The sequence below is a fragment of the Camelus ferus genome, chromosome 22 (assembly GCF_009834535.1).
Source record: "Camelus ferus isolate YT-003-E chromosome 22, BCGSAC_Cfer_1.0, whole genome shotgun sequence".
In the NCBI taxonomy this organism is placed as follows: Eukaryota; Metazoa; Chordata; class Mammalia; order Artiodactyla; family Camelidae; genus Camelus; species Camelus ferus.
The window spans coordinates 7,528,582-7,556,010 of record NC_045717.1 but is presented as its reverse complement, the minus strand read 5'-3'; the positions used below and the strand labels follow the sequence as shown (position 1 = coordinate 7,556,010).

General features: G+C 45.5%; 1 protein-coding gene across 6 annotated transcripts in view; it reads left to right on the top strand.

Annotated features, from left to right (window-relative positions):
* The window catches only part of KCNIP1 (potassium voltage-gated channel interacting protein 1), a 317,413-nt gene extending 291,359 nt beyond the window's left edge, over positions 1-26,054 (top strand). The window contains exons 1-8 of one of the 6 annotated variants that reach the window (XM_032465116.1): positions 6,948-6,953; positions 18,620-18,744; positions 19,549-19,618; positions 21,021-21,091; positions 21,841-21,948; positions 23,022-23,126; positions 24,020-24,082; positions 25,172-25,249. In XM_032465116.1, the coding sequence (XP_032321007.1) occupies positions 18,643-18,744; positions 19,549-19,618; positions 21,021-21,091; positions 21,841-21,948; positions 23,022-23,126; positions 24,020-24,082; positions 25,172-25,219 (567 nt within the window). In that variant the 5' untranslated portion in view covers positions 6,948-6,953; positions 18,620-18,642 and the 3' untranslated portion in view covers positions 25,220-25,249. Of the gene's footprint in view, positions 1-6,947; positions 6,954-18,619; positions 18,775-19,548; positions 19,619-21,020; positions 21,092-21,840; positions 21,949-23,021; positions 23,127-24,019; positions 24,083-25,171 lie in introns of those variants that run through there. The other 5 variants (XM_032465114.1, XM_032465110.1, XM_032465113.1 and 2 more) reach the window with 5 other exon arrangements.
* The last annotated feature ends 1,375 nt before the right edge of the window (positions 26,055-27,429 follow it).

Here is a 27,429-nt window from a genome sequence, read left to right as displayed (position 1 = left end):
AGCTCCCGGGAGAGTCTGCTTGAGCCCCCACGTCAGGCCCAGGCGTGGAGCTTCTCCAGTGGCCTCGGGACCAACCAGTTTTACAAATTATCAACATCTCCCCATTAGCTGTTGCAATATTAAATTGTGTGACTGGAAATGAATGAATAATCCCACAGGCAAGTGAGGGAGACCAAGCAGCAGGGATTTAATAACAAGTCCTGCCCTCTCTCCAAGCAGAAGGTCTCCCTAATTAAATATTAAAAATCTATCCACACAGCTACAGCAAAAAATTGCTTTTTCAGCAGCGTAGCTTTGAGAAACTTCCTCAGAAGACCAGAAAGCTGTGGGGATGTCCTCCTGGGGACCCAGATGTTGGAGCAAGGGAGCCACCGCATGGCAAGCACTGCTGTGTGCCTGGCACAGGTCTGTTACATGCCTTGTCACATCTGGCCCCCATGAGACATGGGTTAGGTCATATCCAAGTGGCAAAGCTGGAATTTTCACCCAGTCCTAGGTGGTTATAAAATCCAGGCGACACAACACAGCAGTTAAAAACATGGGTCTCGGCACCCAGCAGGCCTGGATTTGAGTCTCAAGTCTGTGATTTACTAACCGTTTGGCCTTGGGAAGATTACCTTACCTCCCTGAGTCTCAGGTGCTCTGTCTTTAAAAGGGTGGCAGTGTGGAGTTCACGGGGTTTGGGGAGGGTTACGTGAGACAAGGTACGTGAAGCACTAGATGGTGATCTGGTACCTAGGAAATACCTCTGAAATGTCAGCTACTGTCCTGATGAATGGAACACCTCCTACCTCCTCACTCCCATCCCCTGATGTCTGCAAAATGCCTCCTCCAGACCGGAGGGCATCCTGTCCAAACCACTGCCTCTAGCCAGCTGTGTCTTTTTTCTTCACGGGTCAGGGAAGAGTTATCAGGAACTGTTCAGCACCCACTGAGCCTGTCCTCCCCACCAGTTGCACCCTCATTCATTAACTCACTGAAATCTCACAAGAGCCCTAAAAGGTAGAGATTGTTCCCACCATTTCCCTGTGTTGAAGCTGAGATTGATAAATGTAACGTGTTGCCAAGGCTACATAAAGATCTCCAAGCCAGGGGCACTCCATCCTCAACCGCCTGGCTTCCCAGGCCCCTCCGCAAAGAGGGGGTACCGTGTCAGCCCTGATCTCTGGGCTCCACCAAGCCCCAGGACCAGGGCTTCTCAGGTTCACCACGTTTGTTCTTTAAGTCAACTTTAAAACATCCTTTTTGGATTTCTTCTTATTAGAAATTTGTACTTACTCATTGCAGAAAGTTTAGAAAATATAGTATAATAACAGTTGTCCAAACCCCAACCTGCACAGATACCCACTGCTAAAGTGTATATGTATGCTATCCTAGAGATAGATAGATAGATAGATATTACCTGTTTTACAAAACCTGCGTTTTTCGACATCAAGCAATATTTCTGAGAAATAATCTGAAATGCATACAGGGTTACCCACATCCTTAATCCTGGTCCCATGGCTTCCTCCCTTCCTAGACTTTGCTTCAATGATCATCATAGCTGCTTTGCATATCAAATCTCTCCCTTTTAATTACAACTACCAGGACCTGTTCCCCCCTGCAGGGTCATGGGCTAACTAAAACAAGAATAAAGAAGGAAGTTACTGATGAGCTAGCAAAAGTCTTACAGCCCTAGGAGATTTTCTCCAACTTTATAGTGTTCTCCATGCCATGGAGTCAGGTCTCTAGCCAAGCCTGAGTCAGCCTTTGGCATTCTAAATAGGAATTACCAGGCCCCTTGGCATTCCAGCTGAAACTTCAAATATCTCAAATTGTAGGTTTTATTAACGGGTAGAGAGAAGCAGAGTTTCCTCCCTTTGCCTCACTTGCAGACAGCTGGGACCAAGTCTAAGGTCTCAGGCCGGTTTGATTAACAGAGGCTCTCTATTGCAATAAGCCAGACAGGAGAGGAAGGATGCAAAGCCATCAGAGAACTGATGGCTGCAAGGCCGTTCTGCACGAAGTCCCAGCAAGTAGGGAGGGGCCGAGGACGTCTCACTTCGCTTAGGATTAACATCAGCCCTCACTGGGTGGTTAATATTGTAATTCATAACTCTCCACTGGCTCCTCACAAAAATAAAACCCTCTGTCCTGTACTTGCTTTGCTACTTGCCATTCCTTAAACTGTGACATGGACCCCAAGTCCCAGCACAATATGGTCCGTGCTTGCCTTGCACTCTTCAGTCCCTTATTCACCTCATCCCAGCCTTCAGACACACCAGGGCACTTTCTCTCATTTCCCAGGGCAGGCCCCCCTTATCCCACTGCAGAGTCCTTGGAGAGGCTGTTCCCTCCCTCTGTCCTTACTTGCGCCACCTGGTCATCCATTCTCGTCCTTCTGGATCGCCACAGAGAAGCCCTGCATTTATGGCTGGGTTCTTACTGTTTCAGTCCCCACGGCATCCCGTACCTTTCCCCCTCTAGCACTTTGTTCAATTGTAATTCGGAAATTATTCACCTAATATCTACCTCCACCCCGGGACACAGTCACTCCTGTTCCCATTTGATTGGCCAACGCCAGTCACGTGATCACACTTAACATCAAAGGATCCAAAAGAGCATCCAGATGTGTGCCTGGAAGGAGAACCAGAAATAGTTCGAGACGAGCACTCATGATCACCACAATATCATGTTTTGTTTGAAAAAAAAGGTGTGATTCCACAAAAGCAACATCACAACAAACACAACAACTGACCACCAGTCGCACTAGACCAGACTTAATCAGGACCAGCTTCACAAGGAAACAAAAGGCATCTGCTCTCCATCATCCTACTCAAAATGTAATGTTCTGAACCAAAACATTACAGTTATAAAAGCAATCCATGTATACAGCATAAAAAATATTTCACACAGTAACAAAGGCTATTTATAAGGTGAAAAGGAAAGTGTGCCTCCTCCCCCAATGTCCCCACCCCTAATCCCATAGAAGTGACCCTTATAGACAGAACACTTCAGGACTTGAGATGCAGGCTGGGAGGTCCGGGACGGCTTCACAGAGAAGGCATGAGTGGAAGCTGTTTGGGTTTCTTGTTTTTGACATTTCATTTTCAAAGACTTCTACGATCCAACCTAAGCCTTACAGTCAGCCACTCTGAGACTTGTGCCTCATGATGAGAGATACTGCTTCTCTCAGAAGGGCTGGGAATTTCAAGCCAGGGCACTGGTCTGGAAAATTCCATCAAAGCATCGCTCCAAGCTTAGCAGTTGCCACCCACTTCTCAGATTAAATAGCTTCAGGGCCCCATGACCCACGAGTGCATTGACCAACTAACTCAGCTAATTAGTCCTGGGTCGTTCATCTTCTTAAACTACAGAAGTCTTCCAGGTGGCCACCCTGGCCAATGGAGTGTTATAAGGGCTCTTTGTAGGTGGCACCCCACTTGTAGCCAAGCAAAGACATCCATTAGGAGGCTGAACCCCACCCCCGACCAAGTGAGGAGGGGACTTTACTGAGTGTCTTCGGCAAGCCAGGCGCTTTCTATGCAGTGGTTCCTGGGATCCTAAGAGACTCAGAGATGGGTGCTTCTGTGCCCATTTTAATAGTGAGGCTTGAAGGATGGAAGTAACTTGCTCAGCTCATCAGCTGTTCAACTGCAGAGCTGGGATTCAGGTCTGAGTATTTTTACTGGCAAGCTCACCAGCATTCCACACTTGCTGATGCTGCCGACTTTCCTGACCAGCGTGTATAAAACAGTGCCCCTGATGACCCGTTTGTCTCTGGTCCTGTAGCGCTGCTTTGTTCTCATTCACAGTGCCCGTCACTACCCGTGCTCACCGCTCTTTCGCCACCTTTTGTCCGCAGCTTCACTCCCAGTGCCGGGAAGAGTGGCTGGCAGCTGGCAGGCACTCAGTAATCATTTGCTGAACGAGTGAATAGTGCTGTGAAAAGAACAGTGAATTGCCAGGACTGACCTGAGTTTAATCCTGCTCTGCCAGGAGCCCAGTGTGTGACCTTGGATGAGCCGTTTCCTCTTGGGCCAGCAGGAGCCGTGTCTGTGAAGTTAGAGGGCAGGTTAAAAGCCCCTCTCCATGACTCATATGCTCCGTGACTCCCACAGCTGGCCACCCAGAGTGAAGGCTGCTCTCATGCTCAGAAAAGGGAAACAAAATTGGAAATGCTAAATGAATGGCAGAGAGCTTGAGGCAGGGGAGGATGTGGAGAGGGGACCCCTGAAGCGACTTGGTGTCTCTCCTCCTGTCACAGATGGGGCTCTGCAAATTCCCAAGTCCAGAAAGTGTGGGAAGCCTGGGTAGAGGAATGTGGCCTCCTACTTGCTGAGACAGAGAAACAACCACAAAGACCTAAGAGGGGTCCAGGAGAGCGACACAGGACGGTCCCTTATGCCAGAAAGTACCTGTACAATCAGATGATGAGATGAGTCTTTGCTCTCTGCTTACCGCCCTTGTGACCTCAGGAACATATAACATCTCTGATTCCGTTTCTCCTAATAAAAACGGGAATAATATTTTCTCTTTCCTCTCTGAACCTGTTTTCTCCTCTATACAATGGGAATGATAGAACACATATTTCATAGTAGCTAAACAATGTGAAAAGTGCTCTGTAAAACAGAAGGCCAAAATGTCCTGAGCCAGCACCTGTAAGTCAACCCCAGTCTGGATTTATGTGCATAGAAGCTTCACCTAAGGACACAGCCTGAATAGATACAAAGGTCCTTTCTCATCACAGGGCACCCTTTTTCATCCTTGTTGCTTGAAACCCCCCAAATGAAATTCGGTTGTGTTTCCAGATTATCATAAAACACACAAAAGTCACTTGGAAAAAACATGGTATGGGGTAGGGGAGAAGGGCTGTTCAACAGGGGTCACGGGCTCAGGCAGGCAATGTAAATGAATGATGATGAACAACAACCCTCCCTTGGTCTCAGCGTTGGAGAGGCAATAGGGAGCAGTAGGGTCTGCGGTTTACTACAGCACACTTTCTCTGTAACTATGTGACAGTGCAGGCCTGCGCAGCCATGACTTTAGACTTCTAAAGAGAAGCCCCAAAGCCATTATTTTATGGTGAAATAAATGTTGGCAAAATTCACATTTAAAAGAAATAAGGTAACTGTGGACTGCCAGACTGTGATTTCTGAACTAAACTAACAAATGATGGAATTTGCCACTAAATTGGCCAAATGCTTTCCAGATATTCTCTTGGCTGCTGGCTTGGGACTCTTAATGTCATTCCCATTTAGTTCCTAATGGCTTTTCTCACTTTTAGCAAACAATGAGCACTTAGTATGCACCTATTATGTGCAAAGCAAACACCAGACATCCTGGCGGGAGTGGGATACGAAAAAACAGAACAAAAATAGGGACAAGACACAGTCTTCCTATCGCTACTCCTCCCCACCCCACTCCTGCAATACCCAGAGGTAGAATCTGATTCCTACCGGGTGATCGTTAGAGACGATAAGTGCTTCGTGCTTTGGGAGTTGGAACAGAGAGACAGCTCTCTGTGTGGTGGTCTATGAGAGCTCCCGGAGGAGATGGCTCTTATCCAGGTTTAATGGGTGGCTGGGATTGGGGTCAGCTGATCCACATTGCTCTGGCAGCAGTAGGGATCTACATACCAGAAGATTCTGCAGCTATTGCAAAAGACCCATGACCTACAGTTGTGGGGAAGTGTTCTGGAAAGGTAAACTGGGTCCTCAGGATAGACCCTTCAGTGCCAGCTAGGGTACCTGGGCTCTGCCCTGAAGAGTCAGCAGGGAGGTGGTGGGTTGTAGTGGGGAAAATGATGGAGAGGAGCCCCCTTAACCTGCTTTCTCCAGGATACGGAGCCAGGGCACAGGCTCCAGCAACGCTTCACCTCCTGTCTTTTATTTCAGTCCACACCAAATAGACACGCAGAACAGAGCTTCCCCAGACAGCCTCGTGCAGGCTGTGTTTCCGGGGCTGGGGGGGGGGGGGGGCGGGGTGCCTTCATGGCAATGATCTGGATCCTGAAACAATTGAGAGAGGCAGCAGGGCTTCTTAACAGGCAGTCTTTTCCTTTTTATGATGGTTTCATTTTACAATTTTATTGGCCCTGCACTGATTGTTCTCGGGGTCTCTGCCGGGATGTGAGATGCACTGACATTTATAGAAATCAATACATTAATAAATCACGAAGTTCATAACGTCTGATTTGCTTCTAAATGAGACAGAACTATTATCACCATAAAGTTGCACATAAAATAGGCCCAATTGTGATGTATTGTATAGTCTAATCAAAGGCATTTGAGTGAATAACCTTTCCCCCCCAAAGAAGGAAACAACCAAAGCTGAATAACTTCATTAATAATTCAAGGTGTGTCTGCCAAGGCTTCATTTATTAAGTGCACAGTTAAGAGGCTTCCGAGCTGAGTCGTGGAGATGACACCTTGCCGTCTTCTCCCTGCCTCTGGGCAGGCAGGCAGGCAGGCAGGCGTTCTCAGGCGACCCGGCTGCAGTCCTTGCATTTGGCAGCTCACGTTCCCATTGAGGGTAGCATCCAATTCCCTTCTCCAGCTAAGAAATGGACCCAAACAGTGCACGCTGTGGCTGTCTGGATTATTGAGGGCAGAGGACATGGAGCCATGTAGTAAGTCTAGGGGAGAAGAGGCAGGAAGTTTCCTCAGTGACCGTCAGTTACTACATCTATTTACTGACGCTCCAGGCCCTGCGTTTCCGCTGTCCACCCCCCCCAGAAACTCTGCCCTGTTCCCCGGCAGTCTGTGGACCGGGGTGTTTCTTGCTCCTGTATCCAGTCCTGTTGTTTGCTTCTGTCTGCTGCGGCTAATACAGAATGATAATATTCACTTTAGCTAGTTATGTCCAGCCTGAACGGGCAATTGGGTGCCTCTCTGACAGAGCAAATCCTAGAACAAGAAAATCTTCCTGTATCGAAGAGACGCACATGCAATTAACTAGATCCATCAGCAAAGGTGTCATCGTGACCTAGAAGGTGTCTAACAGATGTGATTACTGGATTCCGTTTTTGAGAATGACCCTTAAAAATCACAATCTTAATACACTAGAAAGGTGAGAACAACACTGTTGTGCACCTATTGTATGCACAGAGCACTTTACATGTCTTATCTCATTTAGATTCACAGATACAAAATGGGTATGATTATAATTCAAATTAGCCTAATGACCACATACCTCCAAGGGACAGTGGGATGATTAGATCAATTCTAAAACTATTACCAGGCTCTCTGAGCTCACCAAGAAGGCACTTAATATGAGGACACATTAATACTGACTTTCAGCCAAAGCTCACTCGGTCAGTCTCCATTATTTCCCTGTTTGTGATTATTCAGTACAGTACACGGAAGTTTATTTCCCCACTAACAAAGAAAGAGTTTATTTGGTTGGATTACAAGGGCTGAACCTGTTCTATTAAATTGAGATTTTTGTGAGTATCGGATTTTTTTCCAGGCCTTTGGCACACTAATTTGAGAGGCGTCTGCCAGCTTTTCTGGAAGGGCAGTAATAATGTGAAGGAGTTAAGTCAGACCGGCAAATCATGGGCTTCACTTCCCAAATCCACATTCGGTGACTTCACGTTGACAGTCTGAACTAGGCTACGGTGGGAATATTTACACCAAGGAAACTGGAAAATCGCATCCAGCAGGCTCCCCCCCCCCCCCCCCCCCCCCGAGAGCCAGCTGTTAAAACATTCACTGGCCCATCAAAGCAAGCCCTCTGCTTGGGAACCATCACTTAGCAAGTTGTCGAGTTATCTGGGTAGCAGTGAAACCGAAAGACAGGCTTTTGACACCTTAGCCTGACCTTTGATCCAATGCATTTCCATGGATGAGAAAATTCTATGCCAGCCTGAGCTAAGTTCTTACTCATGTGGCAATTTTCCCTTCCTCTGAGTAATTCCTTCAACCCTCTCTGCATCTCCATTTTTCTATCTTAAAACTAAAAGCATACGTCCTCCCTGGACAGTATTCTGTTTTTTCCTCCTCTTCATTTGCAATAAATCATCTTAGCTTCTCAGTCAAGAGGAGTAACAAAATCTCACCCACCTAATCCTCTGATTTCCTGCAGAAATAGTCTAGACCCACTCATCCTGGGGAGCATGCATGCCCTCTGTCCCCAGAGCAGGGCGGCCGCTGCTCATTAACTGGCTGTCTCCATGTGCTGGAACTTCAAGGCAATGTCCAGCTGAGACCAAAGGAGGAACGGCGGGAGGTTTCCCCCTGCTTCCCCCTGCTAGCTGGTGGCAGGATATAACTAATCCCCGCCTAGAGCTGTGGAAACTGCTGGAGCTACCTAAGTAAATCATCAAAAGTCTCATCCTGGGACACTTTTTCCAGACAAAGAGGCCCACTTAAAACATTATCTAGAGATGTTTGCCTGTGGCTGAGATGCTGCAGTGAACCTGATATTTATTTCTACTCTGCAGCCTGGCCAGGGGCTCAGCTGGATGGAAATGCTGCTTTGGAGAAGAGGGGACACCCAGGAGTCTCTAATGTATGTGACCTTGCTCCTCGTCCTGAAACACCGTTTGGGGCGCCTTCTTCCTGCCACTCCCGGGATCTAGATGACTCACTTCTTTCCCAGGAGTTTCTTTGTCTTTTCAATCTTGGTGGAAAATGTGTGAATGGTACACTATCACACAAACAATAGAATTGTGACTTAATATCACAATCTGTGTAGTGACTTTGTGGATTTTTAGTAATTGCATAACATCCCTGGCGATTAACTTCTACCACCACCACCCTCCCAAGAAGTTGCAAGGTGCATCTGACGCACCCCTCCCACACACCCCACCCAGTTTGCTGATCTGAACGCCACCCTCAGAAACACCCCCATTTGAGGACGGAGGTCAGAGAACTGAAACACATTATTTATATGGAAGAATTTTCCATATATTCCAAGACATTGCATCTGGAAAACCTCTCATGTAATGGAAGTAGCAGTACTCAAAGAGGTTCTTTTGTTTGGTTTTTTTTTGTTTTGTTTTGTTTTGTTTTGGTAGGACTGTTTTTTCAGAACATTTTCAGGACTGAGGTGTAAATGAATGAGAAATGTATAAATTCAATTTTACTTAAAAGGGGCAGGAGGGTTTCAAGATTAAGAGAACAAACGCTTGGAGCAAAACATGATTTGAGTTTTATTGAACCAAGAAGACGGGAAAAAAATGTCTGGAACACTCAGAAAATCTTTATCAAGGCTCAGCCTAACACTCCCGGGACTCATCGTTAAGTTTATAAAATTCAGAGCTGATGAGTTGTGTGCCGTGTGTGTCTGCCTGAGTTTATGACTCACCTCTAAGCCTTGGCTGTAAGAATCTCATCCTCCAAGATTACACTTAAGGATCAAATAGAACTTGTTCTTCCCTCTGTTCCACCCAGGCACCAGCAAGGATCTTCACCCTTAGTTATATTAGGGTAAGTTGTCAATCAAAAGATGGTGCTAAACTTATCCAGAATAAACCCACAAACCATGGTTAGGGGCGAGAAAAAAATTACATTTCAAATGTCAGCATGCCATCACTAACATAGTCCCTAATGTAACCAACATAGTTTAGGCAACATCAAAAATGAACCACTGGAAACACTAAAAATGTGCCATCAAGAGACAGCACAGCATTCAGTTTCACACACGCTGGCACATAAACTACTTGCGGCTCAAGTATGTCACACTCTCTTAAATTTCCCTCTGGGCACAGTTTTAATGGCATCCCACAAGTTTTGATACATCATATTTTCATTATCATTTAGCTCAAAACACTTCCTAATTTCCATGAGATTTCTTCTTTGATACATGGGTTACTTAGGAATTAGAACCATATTGCCTGATTTCCAAACGTTTGGAGATTTCCTTGTCTTCTCGTTCCACTGGATTGATTGTTTAATTCCTCTTCGGACGGAAACTATTCTGAATAATTTCAATCCTCTGAACTCTGTTGCGATGGGCTCTAGGACACAGGAAATGGTTGATTTGGGTAAACATTCTGTGTGCACTTGAAAAGAACACGCAGCATTCTATGATCGTGGGGTAAAGAGGTCTACGTGTGTCAGCGACGCCAAGTCTGTTCACTGCTTTGCTCGCCTCTTCTATATCCTTTTTGTTTTATTCCTGAAAGAGATGTTTTTAAATCTCCAATTATGACTGTGAACTTGCTATTTCTCCTTTTAGGTCTGCCAGCCTTTGTTTTGTATGTATTTTGAAACTGTACTGTTAACGGCATACTAGTTTGGAATTTCGTGTCCTCCTAGGGAATGGTCCCTTTCACTGTGAAAACTTCCTCTTTCTCTCCAGCAAAGCTTCTTGCCTTAAAGTGTACATCATCTGATATTAATATACCCATGCCAGCATTTCTTGATTTGTGTTTGCACACTGTATCCTTTTCCATTCTTTTACTTTATTTAGCCTTTGCTGTGTCCTTATGCTTGCAAGCAGCATTTAGCTAGGGTTCAACTTTTACCTGAAGGTTGCTCTCTTGTATTGAAGATTTTCTATTTGTCTTAGAATTTCAGCAGTTTTACTGTGATGTTCCAACGTGCAGTTTTCTTTGAGTTTATCTGCTTGAGGTTTACAGTGCTGCTGCTTGAATCTGTGGCTTGCTTTATCACATCCATTTTTTAAAATTCTCATTTATTATCTCTTCAAATACTGCCTGACCATCATTCTTTATCTCCTGTCTCTTTGAGACTCCAATTATACATATGTTAGAACTTTTCATCTTGTCTTATGCTCTTATCTGTATTTTCCATTTTTTCTCTCTGTGCACAAGTATATGTATTTTTCTCTTGACCTATCTACCAAGTCATTAATTTTCTCTTCATCTCTGCCTAACCTCCTGTTAAATTGATCTATTTAGTTGTTAATTTTGGATAATGTACTTTTCAATTCTAGAACTTTAAACTTACTTTCTTACATATATTCTGGTTCTCTGATGGAATTCGCCTTATTTTTATCCACTTTCCTGAGTCTATTTCATCATTATTTTTTGATAGGTCCAATATCGAGATCCCATAGATCTATTACTGTATTGCTGTTTTCTATCTTTTTTCCCTTGATCCTGTCTCTTAATATGCCTGGCAAGTGTTCAATGAAAGGTAGACATTCAAATAAAAAATTTGTAAACTACCCAGCGAAGCATTCAACCTCTAGAAGGTAATAGAGTAGGGGCAGATAAACTTAATCCAAATAGGGACTGAGCTGTTTTGAGGCTGGATTTCAAACATTATAAGACCTGATCTATTTCTAATTTGTCCTTGCTCCTAGAATGTAGTCATCTAGGGGTCAAACTGAAAGCTTGAGCGTTTACCAGGGACCCTTCTCCCAGGAAGACATGGAACTCCAGCAGTGATCTCCCAACAATGTGAGCCCGCCAAAAGCTCCATTTGCCTCTACCACATCTTGGCTGTGGCTTTTGCTCAGTTTCTCTTGACTTCTGTCACTTAGGAATTAACAAATGCCTGAAGGGAATAAGCAGCTTAGGCTATGAGGTTCATTTCTCCGTGGCCCCTCCAGTCTGAGCCCCTCAGGTCCTGAATGTCTTTGCGGCACTGATCCAGTTTTCGTCTTCCCAAATTGCTGAGAGTACTGCTCATGCTCTTTGCTCTTGGCAGACCCCTTTTGCTCAGTTTCTCAATCTCATTACCCATGCCACTATCAATCTGCATATGCTCTAAGGTGAAAAGTAGCATTGACTCTCAGGCTCACCTTAATGAGTTTTTCTTCCCTCCAGAATCATGGCTTCAGACAGAATTTTTAAATTCTTCTTTTCTAGTTTTTCTCAGTGAGAAGTCAGCTCTGCTACGAGAAAGCTCACAATTCCAGGGTCTTTCTGCTTCTGTACTTCCTTCAAGACTCAAATAAATTATCACCTCCCCTTGATACTTTCCTTGCGACCCCGTCCAATCCCCTGCCATCCTGGAGGCATTAGTTAAGAGCTTCCTCCTCTTGGCTCCCATCATCTTAGCCATATCCACACTGCTTGGAATGATTTGCCAATGAAGAATCCAGACCAGCAAGCAACTCACAGTATTCTACAAACAGGAATGTTATAGTTGGTCCATGCTATATGCATAAATGTTAAATTCAGTGATAACAGTTAAGAATCAGGACACAAATCATCTTTTAATTGTAGCATCTCTTGAAAAATCTGAAGATCTGGACTCACTAGGCTTAAATTCTACATGATAACAACCAGCTGTGTAACAGCTATTTCCCTTTCATGGGGCAATGGCTCCCCAGCTTTTGTCCCCACTATTCTCTATGGTTGCACACCCATCACCCAACTCATCTAAATTACCTACCAACTACTATTGGCATTTGAGTTTATAATCCTTGGTGTCTGTGTGTGCCCTACCCACCTGTCTAAGAACTCCATGCGAACGGACATTATATCTTTTCACCTCTCCCCCAATACCTATCCCACTCCTGGCATGTCAGAGAAGGTCATTCCATATCTATAGACATTTTTTGCCCACCCAAGCATTTTTGAGCAGTGAAACTATTCTGTAGGATACTAGCGGTGGACACATGGCATTATACATTTGTCAAAACCTGTAGGACTGTAACACACAAAGATGAACTCTCATGTAAACCATGGACTTTAGTTAAAGTCAACATATCAGTCTTGGTCCATCAGTTGTAACAAATATACTAAACCAATGCAAGATGTTAATAATAAGGGATACTGGGAGGGCGGGGTGCATGGGAACTCTCTATTTTCTATGCAATTTTTCCGTAAACCTAAAACTGTTCTAAAAATAAACTCTATGAGGAAAATAAATAAATACAAATGCTACCTAATCAGAGTGATAAAAGAGGACAACTAAATCCAGCAAAATAAGTTTCTCCCATGGGGAATTCAGGTCAAGAGATAGAGCAGAAACATTTACCGAAGGACAGTCCCCTGTACCACTACTTTTAGGGGTAGAGAAAAATAATCCCCTCCTGTCTGGGGTTGTTGGCAGGGAGTGACTAACACAGTCTTAAGGTGATGGCTGGGTTGCCTTGTGCACTCTTGATTATGGATACTGGAAAGACAGGGGGAAGTTCAAATAAGAGCCTATAAAGAAAACTAGGCTGACCCGCCAAACAGACCCAAAAGGCCAGCAGGAGAGCAGCAAATAGAGCCTGTTTCCCACTGTCTGGGACCTGGACCCACCCAACTCCATGGCGCAATGGATTTCCCAGGTCTGATGTTTTGTCTTATGTTTTATATTTGGTATAACAGGGGGGTTCACATGCATCCACCCACCCACTCGTCTTAATGTGCTAGTATGTTTTTCTAATAGCCTTTTTTTCCTTTTCTGCCTCTGTGTTCCTTATCAAGCTTGAGAAGGGAAGAGAGAGGCAAAGATTTTCAGACTGTAAGCTCCATGAGAGCAGGGAACATGGTTTCATTCACTGATATATAAATAGTAGATACGTCATTGATAGTTGTTGAGTGAGTGAATAAAGAATCCTACAAGAATGCAGCTTCAAATCACAAAATGGCAGAGAGTGACAATGGGGCCTCCACTGTGGAAGGAACCTTATAAGCCACTCTTCAGTCAAACGTGCAGGTATATCCAAGGCACATACACATCCGTGCATCCTCTGCCCCACGTCATCCCACCTCTCTTCAGGCTGCATGGCTGCATGGCTGTGGGAATGCTCAATGAGCCCCCTGCTGGGAGCTGTGGGCACTGCAAAGTGACTCATCGCTCTTGCCTGTTCTGACCATGGGAGAAGGTCAGTCCCAGCTCTGCCAACAAGAGACCTCTTTGCATATGTTGAGCTGGACGGTGACCTGGACACCCTCAGAGTGGACTTTCCATGGAAAATAAAAGTGTGTTTTGCTTTTCTGATGAATGGATTTGGTAAAATGTTTTCTTACTTTTTCCTAGACATCGCCTGGTGGTATTACCAGTATCAGAGAGGTAAAAAAAGTTTAAACTAACTTGACTACTCTGGTCACATTACTTTCAACAGAAGAGCTTCTTAATCAAGTATATATTTTGTAATTAGTCTTCTCACTCGCCAGCTTTCTGTGCCCCTTGTCAGCAAACCCCACTTACATAGAAACAGTTGGAAACATTCTTTTAGAGACAAGTTGTAAGAAAAATTTTGCTCCCCCTAAGAAGCTGATATGTTTTCCTCTTGCAGACAATAAGATATATGTAAAAGCTCAAAGCCAATCTGTGGCTCAAGTGTAGGAATTGCTTAGAACAAATAACCTGAATTTCTAAATTTCTCTTTTTCCCCATGGTCTTGATCTCCTAATCTAATCAACATTTTCTGAGGCAGTTTTTCTTATTATTTTATCTCTTTTTATTTTATTATATGTGTTTCATATAATCAGCTTCAAGTCCTTTGCAAAACCAAGCGCAATGTGTTTAAGTAAACAAATAGTAAGGAAGAGAGAGGGTGACTGGGTGCCATGAGGTAGGAGAAAGGTAGGCAGGTGGAAGGGTAAGTAGACACAGATCACGAACCAAAACCTCAGATGCCTGCGGGCCCAGGCGGGGAGTACAAAAGAATTGAGAAAGCCAGAGGTGAGCAAAGGGCTCGCTAGAGGCTTTTGCTGCTCAGAGTATCAGCCACTGCTCAGCTCTGATAGACGGTTGCTTTGTGAGGATTTGAGACCAAAGGTGTCAGATAATCCCATTTTCCAAGAGGAATCAGAAATCCAAACTTGTGCATGAATCTTTAAATATTCACAATTTCAAAGAAAAAAATGAAAACACATTTTATAGGCCAAACAAGACCTATCTTTGGGCTGTGTTCATGCCAAGGACCACCATATTTAACCTCAAAACTAGATGGGTAAGTGCCAAGTCCAACCCAGAGCCCCCCATGACGGAGAAAGGGAGAAGGAGATGGTCATGGCCATGGTCTTTGGTCATGTCGTGGCCATGGACCTAACAGAGGAGACCCCTCACTAGGGAGAAGGCCAAAGGGTTGGGTCCTCCTCCTGCTCACAGTCTCAGGGCCTCACTTATGCATGAGCATAGAGCTTGTCAGGAACAGAACTACAGCCAGGCTGGTCACAAACCAACTTATGAGTTGTGCTCGAGAGAAACAGAAGCCATGGTAGGGCCACATGGAAGCCAGATCTATAAAAGAGGCCCTGGACTGGCTGGATTTGAGGTCCAGTTCTGTCACCAACTGGCTACGTAACCCAGGACTCAGGCAAAGCCAGTTAATGACAGAGTTTGGAGGAGCTCCCCTGTGCTAACAGTCCTCAACAGGGGCTCCATGGATTTGAAAGATACAGGAACTCACAGAAAGTACAGGCAAGATGCTATAGTTAGATGCATTTTCTTTTTCTGAGAGAGTCTAAAGCTTTCATCCGCACTCAGAAAAGTCTGTGACCCCAAAACATGAAGGGCCACATGATCTGAAGCATCTCTTCCAACCTTTCCTTCAGTCTTGGAATTACCTGCGTAGCATCGTCCACAGCTGATTCGTCCATCTCACTTTATCTCCAGGGATAGACTGTTCATCACTTTTGAAGGTATTTATAGTTAGAAAAACTCTTGATCTGTTAGGAAACCAACTTTCCTAATATTCTGATGGAGAGGGTAATGCTCCCCCTACAAAGCTGTAGTGGGACAAGGGGCATGAAAACATTTCACAGAGTAGAAGTACTTTATAGACAGAAGATACCCTGATTTATTCTTGCTTTGTAGTTACCATCTCTGTATTAGATCTCTGGCTTAATTTTCATCTTTACTATCCAAACTCTACCTGACTTAGAAACTGGCTCATCGTTATTTTTAATAACAAAAAATAATAATAACAAGCAACTTTTGGCCTCAGAAACTCTTAACAAACCTCAAAAGAAACTGTCAAGGAGGCTCCCACCTGTAAATTCTGTTTCCTCTTCGTCCAACCGGGGAGCAGGGCCACCTTCCTTCCTTTAGTGGGACCGCCAGGACAGCAAGCACTCTGAGGCTCCTTGGGGAGGGGGAAAGTGAAAACCTCCCCAGCCCCTTCCAAAGTTCCTTCAGAATATATGTATGGTGGCCAGAACCATGAGGCATACAAAGAAAGGGAAGGGAGTGTGGTGTGAGGGAAAGGAATGCCTGGATTGTGGGCACCCCTAGAAGGTCGCTGCAAGTGTGGACAGATTAAATTAGTGTTTTCCATTCCCAAATCATGATCGTGAGGGTCACAGTCAGCACATTTTTATAAAGGAATAGATTAAAACTGAGAACAGAGTACATCTCACATTAACGAGGGAAAGTAATATTTCATGAAACCTTTGCCTCAAAACATTTTATAAACTGTTCCCTTTATGTATACTGGGTTGTGATGTAAACTGTAGTCCTCACTATGAAATACAGAAAAAAAAAAATCAGGAACTACTGATTTAAGCCCCTAACACCCACATGCGGGCGATTTCCCAGCATCAGCCTCTTGAGTCCCAAATACATGAATTTCCTTCCATGACTGATGTTACCACAGCCTAACAATTAGATGGTGATGAAAAAGCAAAACAGAACAAACGCTTGGCAGTCAGTATTCAAATATTCAGATATTACAGAATCTGCTTGATATGGAAATTAATCCTGCTGGTCAGCCAGCAAACAAACCAGTTCTGTCCTAATGAAGTGGGTTTAACATTTGGTATTTCAGTAATTACTTGGTGCATTTTTAATGAAAGAGATGATAAGCAAGTGCAGTTTCTTAGAAAGATTCTCTCAAACTTCTACAAAGAGATTTCCCTGGGCATGTGAAGAAGTTAATCACAGGCAGATTGATAGAAGTCAATGCTTAAAAAGAAAAAAAGAATCTTTCAAGCTTCTGGATAAGTTAAACTTGGGAAGGTATACTAGATGCCTTCAAAATTACATCATTCCTTCCAAAAATACATTTGTGTCTTCCTTATTTACATTTTAATGTAACTGTCACCTCTGTTCACAGTGTTAAGTATCTGTGCATTAAAAAAAAATAAAACTGCTGTTAAATCTAATGCTGGGAGATTTAAACCAGCAACTTGATTTCTATTTTTAAATGAGTTAAAAATATATGTGAGTATTCTGAATTAGACTTATGTGGGATGGGGAGCTTGTTTGAGAATTGGCCCTTTGATTTACGTAGAAATGTTGCGGTATTTAGGTAATTGCTGCCTAACTTGTAAGTTACAAACATAACAATAATTAAAGGTTCTATCTGAATTATAAGGAAATTGGCCATTTGCAGCTATTTTGTATAAACAGAGTATCTTATTTATATTGAATAATCTGCCTTACTCCCTGCAGGATAAAACGATATATGTGTTGCCCAGCACACAGGAAAGATGACAATTGGGAATTGTTACCAAGGTTCTTCTGCCTCTCCCTTCCCTTGGAACCTTATCCGAATGTCCGTTACCTTAGACAAGAGGTACAAGATATAAACTCACTTTGATGGATTCCTTTTGCATTGAGATCATACTCTTGAAAGGAAAAGTGACAAATGCAGAGAGAATCTGATGCAAAGAGGCTGACACTGACTAGGGAAATGCACCCGGTGTAATGCACCTGCTCATCCTGTTCTCAGATTGAAACTCAGCCCGTCCTCCCTCCCCATCATCGTGGGGTGATATGGAGTGTGGGTACATTCCCAGCAGCCTGCCCATCTCATCACTACTCTTGCCAGCCCAGATTTACAGCCGTTCAATACCTGGATTTGGTGATGTCTGCTTGACAACACTGGGCCAAGAAGGTTGGACGGCAATTGATTCTTGATTGGAGTAAATTTATAGAAAGCATTCTGACAGGACCCAGAGGAAAACAGCCTCTCTTCCTTTTGTGATGGTAAAACGTTAAAAGTTCCACTTATTTGGATTTTGTGACCCTTCAGTAGAAGATGGACAGAGCAATAGGATGCTTTAAATGACTGACACTTTATAAATTAACTTGTATAAAACTATATTGCATTGCAGTAGGTATAGGAGGAATAAACGATTACTTAAAACAACTGTTCTTAGAGCCCTTCAAATGCTTCAGGAGCTTTCATTTATATAAGTCGCTCCCATTTAAGTCCTTTTCCTCTTATTTAAGGATGTCTGAGAGATATTACAATACTGGAAATGCATTCATATTTTTAAATTAATATTTAACATCCTATAATTTGTACTTTCTTGCTAAGTCAAGCTAACCTTCCTCTAGTTCCCCAAGTGGTGAGAGTTTACTCTGTGTTTTTTTTAAATAGACTTGTTTGCCTTTGCTTTTTGGAGGATGTTAATCTGTCTGCTCACTCACCTGTGTCTCTACATTATTCAGACGGTTCAATGGGCAGCAAACTGAATACGCAAAGCAGTTATTGTGAAAGAAAAGGAAATGTTTCCATACAGACTTATTCATGGCACTTCTGCCCTCACCTCCACTTGGGACATGTTTATGTCCAAGGCTGAAGTCCCCTCCCTAGGTGGTGTCCGACACACTTGGAGTAATGGCTGGACTGATGGTGAGAGAGAAAGTGACTGAGCAGGGAGGTGGGGTTCAAGGCAGGAAGGTCATCTGCAGTGTGACCCCAGCCCATGACCCTGTGTCACCACACCGCCCTTTTGACAGCCCAGACTGTGGTCTGACAAGTGACCACCAAGGTCAGCCACTCCAACCACCATGGTCAGCCACTCCAATGCCCTCTCCTCTGGTTCCAGATAAGATTGAAGATGAGTTGGAGATGACCATGGTTTGCTATCGGCCTGAGGGACTGGAGCAGCTTGAGGCTCAGACCAACTTCACCAAGAGGGAGCTGCAGGTCCTTTATCGAGGCTTCAAAAACGTAAGACCCACACGGCCTCTGGAGTCCCAGGCAAGAATTCCCACTTGGGGCTAAGCTTTCCCAAGTGCCACGGGGGCCCATCAGGGAGCTTTTGCCCCTGTATAGCTGTAAAAGGAAGGCCGATTCTATGAAGGAAACATGAGGGCAAGGTCACCTGGCTAGAAAGAAAGATGCCAGGCAAGAATGAGGCAGTCTCAGTAGATAGGAAACTGGCTGACAGCCCAGACACTTCACAGGATGGCACAGCCTTGGAGAATTCACCTTGGCCCAGATTCTAGCCTTAGCCTAACCCAGTCATACTGTTAATATTGTTGGTGCCCCAGAAGTGATGGGATGTAGGTCTGCTGCTAACCAAGTTCACAGTCAGACGTGTAACCTTGAATGCCAATTTATTAATTTACCACATTATTTCATATATTAAACCTCATGATAGCCTTGTTGGGAAGGTATTGTTAGCCCGTTTTATAGGTAAGGACATTGAGGATCAGAGATCGAATCATCCAGAGTAACACAGCTTAGAAGAGGCTGAGCCAGGATCCAAACCCAGGTCTTTCTAATCCCAAAGCCCAAACTTTTCCACCTCACAGTGCCCATTCTCTGATAACATCTCATCATTCTGCAAATCAGCTTCAGGGTGGGACTACCTCCCAGCCACTCAGCTTGGAGACACAGAAGTGTGCAGGTGGTTGCCCAGTCCCTGCCCACCAGGGATCACGAAGAACCCTAGACCCCAAGGCTGGTCCAAGTCTGCTCCCCCCGGGTGGACCCTCAGACACTCCCGCTGACTCTCTCCCCTTCACGCAGGAGTGCCCCAGTGGTGCGGTCAATGAAGAAACATTCAAGCAGATCTACGCTCAGTTTTTCCCTCATGGAGGTGAGTCCGACCTTGAAAAAGGTCCCTCCTGGCTTCCTCTCCGCTGAGCAGCCTTCCACCTTCAAGTTCACTCTTCCTTGTTGCCTGCCTCCTCCTCAGGTTGGAGAGAACTCAGAGCAGAATTCCTTCTTTATTGCAAGATGTGGAACTCGCTAAAGCTTGAGCAGAAAAGAGCTCTGAAAATGGACCCTCTCCCAGAGAGGAGAGGTTGATAAAGCAGTATCATGAAGTCTCGTAACAGCTTTAGAAAGCTGGTATTGTTGCCCAGAGAGGCTAAGCAGTTCAGTCAAGATCACACAGCTAGTGCGTGAGAGACCAGAATTAGATCCCATAAGTGTCTATCAAAGTTGTGCCACGTTGGCCCTACCCCTGTGCCATACTCCACCTTTTCCTTAAAATGCCTGAGGCAAGCTGGAATTTAAAAAAAAAAAAGAACTTTAATAAAGACCAGAGATTATAAAAATAAACTAATCCAGAAAGATGCAAGGTAAATAAACCTGCGCTTATGAATCAGGTTAGCAAGGGTGCCAGGCTGACAGCCACTCCGTCGCCCTGCCTGACTCCCGCGGGAATCTGCTCTGGCCCCATGGGCCTGGGACATCAGAGGCGCTTCTGGTGGCTTCAGTGAGTCACATGCCAACTTACTTCCTGCCATTTCCTGCGGGTCTCCTTCCCTGGGTCCTGATGAAAAAGAGATCCAAGTGTCCCAGACACTTCTTGGCTTCTGTTTCTCAGGGGCCTCTTCCGCAGCGCACAGGAGCCTTCTTGGGGGCAGCGGGATCCAGTACAGGGCCTCCCCCCTTAGCTGGGGGGCAGTTTTATCCCACCTAGGCCCCAGAACCATTGTTTTGTTGAGTCGTAATGAGCCACTCTTTGAAATTTGACTATGTGGCAGGCTTGAGGATGGTTTTGATGATGTAGCTACACGGAAAGTTTAACATTGTGCAGAGGCGGGAAGATGAAGCTCAGAGAGGTCATGTTAGACGCCTGTGGTCACACAGCTAGGTAGTGACAAAGCTGCTCTCCAAGCCCAGGTCTGTCTGCTTCCTAGTGGGTGCTCATCCCATGGCACTGGGCTGCCATTCAGAAGAGTGTCTTCTGCACACAGGCACCATGTCATTCATCCACCAAAAATTATACACGTAGACAGGCAGAAGCATCTCTCTCTGGGGATGCTAGACATAGGGAAAAGGGCCTGTCTTAGCTCTTGCCAGAACTTCCAACCTGAACTCCAGGAAAGCCAGAGAGGCCCCAGTTCACACCAGCAGTTTCCCCTCCTCTGTAATCTTTTCCTTTCTATCACCCTAGCATCTCCCTCTTCTTTCTTATTGTTTTTAAGTGACCTTACCCCCTCTGCGGGGCCCCTGCTCCCATCACCTGCCTTTCCTTCTGTGCCTTGCAGATGCCAGCATGTACGCCCATTACCTCTTCCATGCCTTCGACACCACCCAGACGGGCTCCGTGAAGTTCGAGGTACGCTTGTCTCTGGGAAGCCCTGGGTCCCCATCCCCTCTTCCTCTAAACCATGGGGGTGGTGGGGGAAGGGATGGATCATCAAGTGCTTCAGTCCTTTGTCCATTTAACAAGGATTTCCTGGAGACAGAAGCAGCAACCGCCCTTGCCCTCCAGGAACTCAGGACCTCAGGACTAATGACAACAGTTTAATAGCTCACACGCACGGGGGGCTTACCGTGCAGCGGGCTCTGTCCTTAGTACTTTGCTTGTACGAACTCATTTAATCCTCACAGTAACCCTAACAAGGTAGGTTTCTATTATATATCACCAGTCTACAAGGGAGGAAAGGAAGGCAAAGAGCGACTGAGTGGCTTTCCCAAGGTCAGACAGCTAGCAGGTGGTAAAGGAGGGCTTTGAACTCAGGCAGTATGCTTCCAGAGTCCACATTCTTAGCCACTAGGTTGTGCCACCCCTCGCGTGAGAACTGCCGCCACGGCACAAGGCAGGAGCAGAGGGGGCTGTGTCTACCCGTGTCTCTCGGTGTGGGTGCACACTGAGCGCCAGGGGTTCCTCCCCCAGCATGAGTTGGGGCAGGCGATGGAAGAGGGGTGGGGCGCTCTTCACTGAGCTTGTCCGTGTCCTTCTGGGGACAGAGGACATGGGAGATGCCGTCCTGTAAAAGCAGTCAGAGTCTGACCCAAAGACTGAACTTCACCCCACCCAGTGGCTTGGTGGTTAACTTCTCCCGTGTCTCTTCTGCTTCTCAGGACTTTGTAACTGCTCTGTCGATTTTACTGAGAGGAACCGTCCATGAGAAACTAAGGTGGACATTTAATTTGTATGACATCAATAAAGATGGATACATAAACAAAGAGGTGAGTGAGCTGAGGCCGGGGGGCAGGAGAGGGCTACAGAGAAGGCACCCAGTTAAAGAGAAAACAGCCCCAGTCATGAGGACGAAATCGTCTGAAGGAGGAGGGATCTGCTTCCGGGCAGAGCTGGCTCCTGATGAAATGACAGGCACCTTTGACCTCCCCCGCTGCCCTACCCTGCCCCATTCACAGGCACTCAAGAAAGGATTAAGCAAATTCATTCATTCTCACTTATTCAATGCATAGTCCAAAGATGGGTATAAATGATTTATTTCAGTGTAATTCTTCCCAGGGAAACTTGCATTTTTTGGGTGGCAGGGGTAGGGGTGTGTGGCGGTAATTAGGTTTATTTATTTACTTTTAATGGAGATACTGGGGATTGAACCCAGGACCTTGTGCATGCTAAGCACACGCTCTACCACTGAGCTATACTCTCCCCTGGAACTTGCATTTTAACAGGTTTACAGCCACAAGTTAAATGTAAAAACTGGAATAGTAGCATGTCAGGCATTGCCTAGAAGAGAAAAGGGAGATCTTTGAGGAAGAGGAGGCTACAGCTGAATCACATTAGCTACCACCTATTTTGCTTATTAATAAAACCACAGAAGCGGGTCAGGTGCGGCCATCTCTAAAGAAAATCATCACAGATAATTTCCCAATATTCACTGCTTGACACTTTCAGAGCCTCAAATTACATGTGGTTTCTAGACAGTGAAATACCCACAGGTCTATCTCAAAACTCACTTTGGTATCTACTGTATCCTGGCATCTCAGTTGAAGCTAGGATTTAGTATCTTGTAGCGTCCCACCTCCTGAGCTCCTAGGTGCCAGCTATCATCTCTAATCCTCACCTCAACCCTGCAAGGTCCTCTCCCATTTTTATTGCTCAGTCATTCAGTCATGGATTTGCTCAACATCCACTTGAGGGCTTATTAGGTGTTCTAGGTACTGCAGGTAAACTGGTAAGCAATCCCAGGCGTTTTCATTCTCAAGGGGCACAGAGAGCCCCAAACTGCCACCTAGAAGAGCCTGACCCCATGTTTCCCACACTGTGTGCTTCCGTGCCCCCGCTCTAGGAGATGATGGACATTGTCAAAGCCATCTATGACATGATGGGCAAATACACGTATCCTGTCCTGAAGGAAGACACTCCAAGGCAGCACGTGGATGTCTTCTTCCAGGTAAGAGCACGCACACCGTGCGACTCAGATCAGTCAGCCCGCAAGCATCTGAGCAGCGGTTTGTGTCCAAGCCTGCACTACACATGGTGGGAAACAGAAAAGACTTACAAGATGCTTTGTCCTCCAGGAATAGATTATCTCACTAAACAGACAAGTATACACTACAGAAGAGAACAAGGAAGAATATTAAGTGTAAGTGATAGAGCATAGGCTCTAAATTCAATGAACATTGTTGGGGGATCAGAGTAAACAGAGAAGACGTCATTCAGTACGTTTGTGTAGATGTTAAGCATGTATGTCTGGGGAATACGGGGAAGTAAGTTTGAAAATTAGGGTGGGCTGGATTGTGAGATCTTTAAATTGAGGAGTTCAGCCTTCCTGTGGTAGAGCAGGTGGCTACTGTTAATCTGTGAATAGAAGATAGCAAGATGGTGTTCTACTAGGAAAAAAAAAAACGAACATATCAGTAAAGTATCAAAAAATGTCAGAGCTCATTCTGGTCTAATCCTCTCACTTTGCAGATAGGAAAAGCAGAGGCTCAGAGAGGCTTAAAGACTCACTGAAGCTCACACAGTAAGTTATAAGAGACAGAAGTAGAACCTCTCATGTGCAGTGTTCTTTCTGCCAAATGGGCAGGTTAGAAGTGAGACTGGGAAAGACACATTAGGGTGTTAGCAGAATAATCTGGTGATGAGGTGATAAGAGTCTAGAGCAAGTTTTTTTTTATTTGAAGGAAGCTCATGGGGGTCAAAGTGCTGTAACCAGGGCCTGGATGGAGTTGCCTGGCCAGTGGAAGACCACACCAATTCTCGGGTCAACATTGGTTAACAAAAAGCAAGTTTTGAAATGCAAATTACCAGATTCTTTAAAGTGCTTCTCATTGTGTTTTTCAGAAAATGGACAAAAACAAAGATGGCATCGTGACTTTAGATGAGTTTCTTGAATCTTGTCAGGAGGTAAGGAGAGATCTCAGGGCACAAAAGCTTTAAATCTGGGAAAGGAAATCTGGGGCTTGGGGACCTGCAGAGGGAGAAAATGAGAAACCTGCAGTCTGTCAGATCAGAGCCACCATCACCAGCAACAACTCAGAATTCCAACAGTCTCCACTGCCCAGACTAGCCTATGGCTGGTCTTGGCTAAACCCAGGCTGAGCCGCACAGACTGAGGAGTGGTGGGGGGGATGTGAAAGCCCAGAGGGGGTCTCTGTGAAACTACAGATGTCCAAGTGGGCAACACTGTCATTTTTCAACCTGCCTCTGGCTTGATAACCCACTCCCCAGACTACAAAGAAGTAGCCGGGAAAAAAAAAAAATCTAAAGCTGAAATTCTTAAACCATAATGTGCATTAAGAATTGCCTGGGATGATTCTGAAAATGTGCATCTCCAGGCCTCAATCCCAGAGACTCTAGATCTGGGGTCGGGGAGTCTAGAAATCTTCATTTTAACACAAATGCCCTGGACTAATGTGTTTAAAACTTTAATGTGCAAACCAAGCTCCCTGAAGCTCTTGTTAAAATGCAGATTCTAATTCAGCAGGTCTGGGGTGATGCTGACACTGCTAAAGGATAAACCAGCCCCAGAGCCAACCAGAGACTGACTGGGAATAACTGCTTTCCTCTGATTTAGAAAAATGCGTGTATGCCCCTAGCTGGTTTCAGAAAGGTACACGGTTACTCTGAGCTCCACCCAATAAGAAACGCAAATACAAGAAAGCAGGGGAGAAATTATTAACATATAGTGAGCATCTACCAAATTAGGTAGGTAAATGACATAAACCTCACAGCAACCCTGAGAGACAGAGGCATCACACAGTCGAAATATTTAATAACAAGAATAGACTGAGAATCGATCATACTTTGACCAATGCCCTGGAGCAGTGCCCTAGAGAACCCTTGCGAAACTTGGTGTTAACCTGCTAGTTGATGGCTCTTTGGGTAATCCAGGCGTCCTGGACCAGTTACCAGATAGCCAGAGGGGAAGATGCTGGAGGAGAGGGTCAGGTCAAGAATTCTAACTATCCTCTTTTCCCCCTCCTCCCTTCCCAGGACGACAACATCATGAGGTCCCTCCAGCTGTTCCAAAATGTCATGTAGCTGTGAACACGGCCATCCGGGCTCTCAGAGACATTGTACTAAACGATCAACACCTTGGTCTGCCCTCGTTCTGATTTTACATACCGACTCTTGGGACAGAAACACCGTTTACACTTGGGAAGAACTGCCTGCTGAAGACGTTCTGCGGAACCCAGCACCGCGTGGCCCAGTCTCTGATTGCCAGCTCTCCCTCCTCCCTCTTCTTGAGAGAGACAAGATGAAATCGGGTTTGTTGCGGAAGCATGCTCATCTCTTCACACTGCTGCCCTATGGAAGGTCCCTCTGCTTGAGCTTAAACAGTAGTGCATATTTTTCTGCTTGCGTGCCCCAGCCCACCGCCTCCAAGTCCAGCAGACCCTGATGTATCTGAAGGCAAGATGACCTGAGCCGAATGCACACCTTCCTCTGATGGCCTCCCAGACCAATGTGCCTGTTTCCCGTCCTTTGATAGGAAGGACGAGTGTTACACAGAACAATTAAAATCCACCATGACTAGACTGGGAGAGCCAGCCCCTGACATGTGTAGGATAGGACTGAATTATTAAGCATGGCATTGTCTGGTGAACCAAAATGCCCATGTCCTTTGTTTCCAGAGGCAAGGACCAATGATTCTCTCTGACACCAGCACCTGTGCTGGTAGCACAAGTCCCTTAACATGCACAGGAAGGGAGCCAGTGCCCAGTGATCCACATCTCCGGTCCATCTCCAGCTAGAGTCCAGCACTGCATGTCCCTCCCAGGAAGCCCAGGATGCCTGCAAGTTGCTGTAATTTTATACCATCTTCTAATCAATAAACAGAACTATTTCTTACACTCTTAACCTTCATTTTGTCCATGACTACACTGGGCAGAAGAGGTAAGTTGTGAAAAGGGCAGGCTGGTCCATTCCTCTGGCATCCAGTTATTAGTACTAACCCTGGGCCAGGTACGGGGCCCGGCTGCACAGCACCCTCCCCTGCTCCCAATTCAAACGCAAATACTGCGACCAGCAGCAAATGCAGCTTAAAAATGAGACGTCACAGCACCTCCCTTCCAGGAAAAATTGCCACGCTCAAGATCCTCTGGTGTAGAAAGCCTGGAGCCTCCTATGGTGTGGGTGGGGTTACAGAGAAATGAAGAGGAGGCCAGGGCCTCCTGCTGAGGGACCTGGAGTCTAGGAGTTGATCAAGAGGCCTCAGCCCATAAACAGCATGTGATTACTTCTGTTGGACACTGCGGGTCTTGGTTTCCTTCCTCAACATCACATCTTGGAAGGAAAGCAATTTCCTGAACCCCTGTTATATGCCAAGTGCTGCATGAGGGGCTTATATAATTATCTTATTTCATGCTCGTGGTAGAATGCTCTGGAAGGTAGAGTCTTAATTTTACGGGTTTGGACACTGAAGTTCAGAGAGGTAAGGGAAGCTGCTTAAGGTGGCACAGCTCCATGGAGAGATTAAACAATTGCCACCCTATCCTAGAGCTCCCCTGCTACAGGATTCCGCCTCACCCCAAGGAACGGACAGTACCTCATACAATTCATTCATCTGTCATCAGCTCAGAGAGGCACAGGGATTCTTTGAATCCAAATAGCAGATGAGGAAACAGATGCAGTGAAGGGGGAAGCCTCGTGCGCCTGTGGCTCATTAGCAAGAGCAGGTCACCACACCTCTGCATGCAGGAAATACTCCCAATCTGATTGCCATTGGCAGCTGCTTCTTGTGGCTGGAGATTATAGAGGCCACAGCTCGTTTCTCTATTTGGGCTTTCTGAGTACAGCCATGTGGTCATCTAAGACTGATGGATATGTGGCTGGCCCCTAGCAAGGCATACACTTAGGCCCAAGCAAAGGATCTGTACTTGTGACCCTTCCCACGTGGGGTCTGAACCCACATCCTGAGGCTGTGCAATGTTGAGGCCATGGTTCTCCACCCTGGCTGCACATCATCAGCATCTCGGGACCTTTGAAAAATGCTAACACCTGGGCCCCATCCTAGACCAGTAAGTAGAATCTCTGAGGGTGGAGCCTGGGCATCAAGATTCTTTAGAAGCTGCCCGGGTGATTGTAAAGGACACACAGAGCTAAGGAGGGGAACTGGCCATACCAGGGGTATGGATGGAGCATATGAACTGAGCCATCCCCCTAGCAACAATGATTGGCTCAGAGCTAGGCTTGATAGCTAATCATGAAGCTCAAAATTTGTGCTGGGAACAACGGGACAAAGATGTTCT